This window comes from Eucyclogobius newberryi, unplaced genomic scaffold, assembly GCF_026437365.1.
Source record: "Eucyclogobius newberryi isolate DKJ021-1_F unplaced genomic scaffold, fEucNew1.0.hap1 SCAF_598, whole genome shotgun sequence".
NCBI classification, from domain to species: domain Eukaryota; kingdom Metazoa; phylum Chordata; class Actinopteri; order Gobiiformes; family Gobiidae; genus Eucyclogobius; species Eucyclogobius newberryi.
In genome coordinates this window covers 20,300-27,494 of record NW_027316276.1, presented here as the reverse complement: position 1 = coordinate 27,494, position 7,195 = coordinate 20,300, and the positions used below count along the sequence as shown (strand labels likewise).

At 48.1% G+C, this 7,195-nt stretch overlaps 1 protein-coding gene across 1 annotated transcript; it reads left to right on the top strand.

The window, feature by feature from the left end:
* Positions 1-1,284: 1,284 nt before the first annotated feature.
* Positions 1,285-6,189, top strand: LOC140346358 (cyclic AMP-dependent transcription factor ATF-3-like). Its single transcript, XM_072432366.1, has 4 exons — positions 1,285-1,481; positions 3,358-3,622; positions 3,696-3,803; positions 4,414-6,189. The coding sequence occupies exons 2-4, from the start codon at positions 3,359-3,361 to the stop codon at positions 4,765-4,767; spliced, it is 726 nt and encodes a 241-aa protein (XP_072288467.1). The 5' UTR covers positions 1,285-1,481; position 3,358; the 3' UTR covers positions 4,768-6,189.
* The last annotated feature ends 1,006 nt before the right edge of the window (positions 6,190-7,195 follow it).

Sequence of the window (7,195 nt, the reverse complement as noted above, 5' to 3'; positions counted from 1 at the left end):
AAAAAAAATAGATGAAACTTTTAGCATTTATTTTCATGACTAGTCAACTATAAAACAGAAACACACTTTGATCATTGTAATTATCATCTGGATTTGTGTAATTATATGTTTCAAATATCAAAATGGAATGAAACATTTCAGATTTTCATTAATATTTGAATTCTCTGTATTTCCACCTTTATTTGGTTGAAATGTGTTTAAAATGTCACCGTCTGTTGGTGATTGGTCCAAACGTGATGCATGATGGGAGCAGGGGCGTGGCCTGGATGACATCACTCACGGCTGATACCTGGGGGTGATGTCATGGCGGGTGATGTCATGGCTCAGAGTTGTTGTTGTTGTTGTTGTTTTATGGCGGTTGGCATCCAATTGTTGCATTACCGCCAGACTTTATTCCTCAGACTTTTCGTAGAGTGACACTTTCACAGTGAAACAGAGAGAGGAATGTGGGACTCTTCTATGACATCATCGACACATGTGACATATTCATATTGTTATTATTATTATAGTATTATTGATACTAATTATATAGTTATTGTTATAATGATAATCACAATCATTATAGAATGATAATAATATAGTGGGGTTAATTATTATGAATATTTATATTATAGTTATTATTATTATTGTTAATCATATTCCTATTATGACTCTTATATATATATTATTATATTATTATTGATGATAATGATAATAATGATAAAAACAATGTAATTGTTTTCGTTTTAAATTACAATTTAAAAGTAAGGTTAATTACCATTATTATTATTATTATTATTTTTATTATATAAGAGGGAGAGACATGGAGAGAGAGAAGAGAGAGAGAGAAGGAAGAAAAAGAGGAGAGAAGGAGGTAGAGAGAAGAGAGAGAGAAAGAAAAAGAGGAGAAAGAGAAAGAAAGAAGAAATAGAGGAGAAAGAATGAGGGAGAGAAAAGAGTGAAGGAGGTAGAGAGAGAGAGAGAGACATACACTGACAGAGAGAGAGAGAGAGAGAGAGAGGGGGCGGAGTCAGCCCGCGCGCTGTTTACTCCGCGTTGCTAAGCCTCACATTGCATCACCGTCAAACCAAACACAACAATAATCCTCACCGTCCCACAATGCAACCGGGGCTAAAAATAGGATGACGTCAGCCCCGCCCCGCCCCGCCCCGCCCGCCGTGCCCGGTGCGTGGTGCGGCGTGACGTCACGAGGCACGCAGCTAGAGAATCCCTCGCGCCACGCCCCCCTCCGCGCGCGCCGATAAAAGCGGGCGGTGATGCAACGTGCCGGTTACACACGCTTTGAGCCGCGGCACCGGAGAGACACACGGCGCACCGGGGACGCAACACGCACCGACGAACCGCACCGGACACGCAGCGGACACGCAGCGGACACGCAGCGGACACGCAGCGGACACGCACCGGACACGCACCGGACACGCACCGGACACACCGACGCTCTTTTCTCCGTTCTCTTCAGACCCCACGGAGCTCGTCCACAGGTGAGGCGGACGCGTCTGTTTGATGTCGGCAGCGGGAGAGACGCGAGCCCGGAGCCCGCTGTTGTTGCCGCGTTGCCCGGGGAGACGCGCGGAGGCTTTCCCGGTGTCTCCCTCCCCGCGAGCCCCCGGAGCCCGCGCGCGGTCCCGGTGACTCCGCAAACGGCTTTTTATCATGACGTTTGTGCCGCGGGTTTAATGATGTGGAGTTTATCATGTGTTTGTTCAGTGTTTGAAAACTTTGCTGCGCGTTTTAGTTTTTTTAGGTCTAATTTAATTTAAAGTTGGTCTTATTTCTCTCGGTTTTGTTCTTTGTTTTACGTCTGCGTTATTTCAATCAGAGAGAGAATAATAATCATAATCATAATCGTAATAATAATAATAATCATAATCATAATCATAATGAATAAACCACATAGTCCACTAAGGCGCGACATCACCGTAAAGTTAAATTAAATCAATCAAAACTTTCTGGTAAAACTTTATTTATTTTATTAGATTTAACTTTTTAAAATGACCTACAAAAGAAGTTTGATAAAGTGACAGAATATTGTCAATGTGTCTGTTTTTGGGGGTTAAAGTCGATCACGAAGACTTTTAATAATAGTAATAACACAGTAATAATCGGTTTATGTTCTTAAATCGACTTTGATGTGACCGTGTTGTTTAACTTAATCGTTTCCGTGTTGCTGAAGTTTGGCACTTGTTGCATCACGTTTGACCTCCGTCGTCATGGTTACTCAGCAGAAACCGGCTCCTTCTCAAACGGACACGCTTTAAGAGACAAAGCAGGAAGTGCATTTTATCTACTTTTTTGACTTTCTAAACATTAATTCAACAAAATAAAGTCTCATATATTTTTATCTGTTATAATAATAAAACACACGTGACATAAGATGCGTTTGCCCCGGTGTTTGCTGGGTCATTTCCTCGTGTGACGTCATCAATTTCAAACAGGAAGTGAAGTTTTAAACTTTAAAAAAAGAGCTTTTTTGAGACCGTTTTTTGTATAACTTGTAGCTACATTTAAACTCTATAAATCTGAACTGTATTTTAGTTCAAAGTACGGCCTGTAGGGGGCGCTCTAAAGCTGCAGCTGACTATGAATGACTCTTGATTGTAAAACCTGAAAGTCAAACGGGGATTTAACGTAATAATTCATCATTTTAAAGTGTCTTGAACGAGCCTCAACGTTCCCGTCCGTCAATAATCAATGAATGCGATTTAGTCTCACAAAATATTGAAAAACGTTCTAGATTTTCGACATAAAACTGGACTTTGTATAAGTTCCCGTGTGTTCTGTTCAGTAAAGGTCAAATATTGTATCGATACCCGTTCAAATGAGCGTCTGGTATCGTTTAGTATCTGAATATCGATATTTCCGATGCCGTACTCTGCGTTCGCTCGTTCGTTTCCTCGGGCGTGGTGGCGAAAGTGCCCGTCGTTGAGCGTTTCCTCGGGCGTGGTCGCGAAAGTGCCCGTCGTTGAGCGTTTCCTCGGGCGTGGTCGTGAAAGTGCCCGTCGTTGATCGTTTCCTCGGGCGTGGTCGCGAAAGTGCCCGTCGTTGAGCGTTTCCTCGGGCGTGGTCGTGAAAGTGCCCGTCGTTGAGCGTTTCCTCGGGCGTGGTCGTGAAAGTGCCCGTCGTTGAGCGTTTCCTCGGGCGTGGTCGTGAAAGTGCCCGTCGTTGAGCGTTTCCTCGGGCGTGGTCGTGAAAGTGCCCGTCGTTGAGCGTTTCCTCGGGCGTGGTCGTGAAAGTGCCCGTCGTTGAGCGTTTCCTCGGGCGTGGTCGTGAAAGTGCCCGTCGTTGAGCGTTTCCTCGGGCATGGTCGTGAAAGTGCCCGTCATTGACCGTTGCCGTGCGTTTTTCTGCCGTTTCCAGAATGATGCTGCAGCACCCGGGCCCCTCGCTGGCGGACATCAGCTGCTCGGCCCTGGTGCCCTGCCTGTCCCCGCCCGGCACGCTGACCCTGGAGGACTTCACCGGCTTCGGCTCACTGGTCAGGGAGGAGCTGCGCCTGACCATCCAGAGCAAGCGCCTGTCGTCCGGAGGCTTCAGCGCCGACGTGAGCTCGGACTGCGCCTCGTCCAGCAGCGAGAGGACGACGGGCGATCGCCTGCGGGGCCCGGGCGGCGCCAAGCGAGAGGTACGGCCACGCCCTTAAGAGTTTACGGCATCAGTTTATCACGCAAGGTTTTAATGTTGATGTTCTGTCGCAGTTCAACCCAGAAGAGGGCGAGCGCAGGAAGCGGCGCCGCGAGAGGAACAAGATCGCCGCCGCCAAATGTCGCAACAAGAAGAAGGAGAAGACTGAGACGCTCCAGATGGTACGTCCAAGTGTCTCTACGTCCAAGTGTCTCTACGTCCAAGGGCGTGTCCAGGGTCAGGTCCAGGTCGAGGGTCAGGTCGAGGGTCAGGTCGAGGGTCAGGTCGAGGGTCAGGTCGAGGGTCAGGTCGAGGGTCAGGTCGAGGGTCGGGTCAGGTCCTGGGTCAGGTCCTGGGTCAGGTCCTGGGTCAGGTCCTGGGTCAGGTCCTGGGTCAGGTCCTGGGTCAGGTCGAGGGTCAGGTCGAGGGTCGGGTCGAGGGTCAGGTCCTGGGTCAGGTCCTGGGTCAGGTCCTGGGTCAGGTCCTGGGTCAGGTCCTGGGTCAGGTCCTGGGTCAGGTCCTGGGTCAGGTCCTGGGTCAGGTCCAGGGTCAGGGTCAGGGTCAGGTCCTGGGTCAGGTCGAGGGTCAGGTCGAGGGTCAGGTCGAGGGTCCAGGTCGAGGGTCAGGTCGAGGGTCAGGTCGAGGGTCAGGTCGAGGGTCAGGTCGAGGGTCCAGGTCGAGGTCCAGGGTCAGGTCCAGGGTCAGGTCCAGGGTCAGGTCCAGGGTCACAATCGCAGAAGTCTTGGAAGAGTCTTTTACACGGTCTAATGTCCACTTTGACCTCTTCTGCAGGAGTCTGAGAAGCTGGAGTCGGTGAACGCCGAGCTGAAGAACCAGATCGAGGAGCTGAAGCAGCAGAAGCAGCAGCTGGTCTACATGCTCAACCTGCACCGCCCGACCTGCATCGTCCGGGCGCAGAACGGACGCACCCCCGAGGACGAGCGCAACCTGTTCCTCCAGCACATCAAGGAGAGCGCGCTACAGCTGCAGATGCTGACGGCCTCGGTGTCCTCCACCTCCTCCATGTCCTCGGTGTCCTCCACCATGTCCTCCATGTCCTCCATGTCCTCCACAAACACTTCAGTCACTTCCTCGTCAGACTCTGGACTCCTGTCACTGGAACACGTCCACTGCTCCGGGCACTGAACCGCACAACCTCCAGACTCGGACGTGCTCACCAAGCTGCTAAAACCCAGAGGAGACGCCTGCCAATCATCAGCGTGTCCCGCCCCCCACGCCCTCAAACCAAAGCTGCCGATTGGACGATGCACGACACTGTAGAAGACGCTGCGAAAAAACAATGATCCACACGAGTTGAAGGTAGTCAAATCCTTAAGGTCTCGTAAGAAAACCGATCTCAAACCGATCTTAAACCGCTCGGACACTTGTCGCAGTGCGGTACGCCCCGCCCACTCGCCCAAAACGAAGCCGCCGATTGGCCAAAACGTGATGCATTCGTATCGTACTGACAGGAGAGCACTTTTCCCCCACAGCTCCTGATGCAAACGGTCAGCGCCAAGGAAAGAGGAAGGACGAAACCCGGCACGTTTTCCTCGCACTCTCGACTCGTTGTCGTTTTTTTGTTTCCGCGGACGAATCGTTGAGCGCGTTCGGGACTCGACACAGAAGCGACCGAACAAACGACATTTTATTCACATTGAATGACATCCTTTGTTTCTTTGCAGTATTCAAATGTGAAATGACTTAAAAGTGCAGAGTTTTTGCTAAAAATGGAACAAAAAACAGCACAAATCTCTGGTCCAAAATTGTCGCTAGAAATGTAACGTAAACTTCTACGTAATCAACATAGTTTTTGGACGTTTCCCGCACTTAAACACAGACTGTCCTCCTTAACGTGTTCTGGAGAGTTCCGTGTCGTTTCGCCGCTGCTAATCTCAGGATCTACGCTGGAAGTAGCTCGCCGTCTCCAAACGCCTTTCTCCACGATCAGCCATAAACTGTGTAAATACGACTAACTGTCACGTCCTTGTTTGTTTGTTTGTGTGTTTTCTATTCCTGTTTGAAATGGGCCTGTGGCTGCTGCTGCTGCTGCTGCTGCTGCTGCTGCTGCTGCTGCTGCTGCTGCTGCTGCTGCTGCTGCTGCTGCTGCTGTTGTTGCCCCGGAAACACAAACGCCTCAGAATGTATTTTGTAGAAAGTATTTATTACCCATGTTTTGTCGCGCTGAAAAGAAAATATACTCTTTGAAAATGGCAACGTGTGTTTTCAATGTCCCAAAAAACATGAACGATGAAGATGATGAAGCCACATTTACTCAGAGTTTAACCACAATTTCAGTTTTAAATCACAAACACACACATCAGCTGCACACACTGGAATGTAGCCAAAGATCGCACAATATCAATATCTTAACACCGCTCGATATCGTAACACTGTAACGCTCAAGATCGTAAAACTGTAACGCTCGAGATCGTAACGCTCGAGATCGTAACACTGTAACGCTCGCGATCGTAACATATCATAACACTAACGCTCGAGATCGTAACACTGTAACGCTCGAGATCGTAAAACTGTAACGCTCGAGATCGTAACACTGTAACGCTCGATCGTAACACTGTAACGCTCGATCGTAACACTGTAACGCTCGAGATCGTAACACTGTAACGCTCGATCGTAACACTGTAACGCTCGAGATCGTAACACTGTAACGCTCGCGATCGTAACACTGTAACGCTCACGATCGTAACACTGTAACGCTCGCGATCGTAACATATCATAACACTGTAACGCTCGATATCATAACACTGTAACGCTCGAGATCGTAACACTGTAACGCTCGATCGTAACACTGTAACGCTCGATCGTAACACTGTAACGCTCGAGATCGTAACACTGTAACGCTCGAGATCGTAACACTGTAACGCTCGAGATCGTAACACTGTAACGCTCGAGATCGTAACACTGTAACGCTCGATCGTAACACTGTAACGCTCGAGATCGTAACACTGTAACGCTCTAGATCGTAACACTGTAACGCTCTAGATCGTAACACTGTAACGCTCTAGATCGTAACACTGCAGCGCTCTAGATCGTAACACTGCAGCGCTCTAGATCGTAACACTGCAGCGCTCTAGATCGTAACACTGCAGCGCTCTAGATCGTAACACTGTAACTCTCTAGATGGTGACACGGTGTAATGCTTGAGATCATAACGCTAAGGTTCAATATCGTAACTCTAACGTTCGATATCATAACTCTAACGTTCGGTATCGTAACTCTAACATTCGATATCGTAACTCTAACGTTCGATATCGTAACTCTAACGTTCGATATCGTAACTCAAACAGTCGATATTGCAACAACAAAGTTAAAAAAAAGTCTTGTTCGTTCTTGATTCTAGTTTTTTTGGTTTAATTTCACTGAACTTCAAAATATCTCTCAGAATATTGCAGTAATACTACAAAATACTGCGTCTTTCCTCATCCAGCCCCAGTACAAACACAGACGCTCTGTAATACTGTGTAAACTCTCAGTATTTCAGAAGATTGACATGATTTCATTACATGTTGTTTTATTGCGGTTGCACTATTGTGTTTTTATACCTTTTGAAATG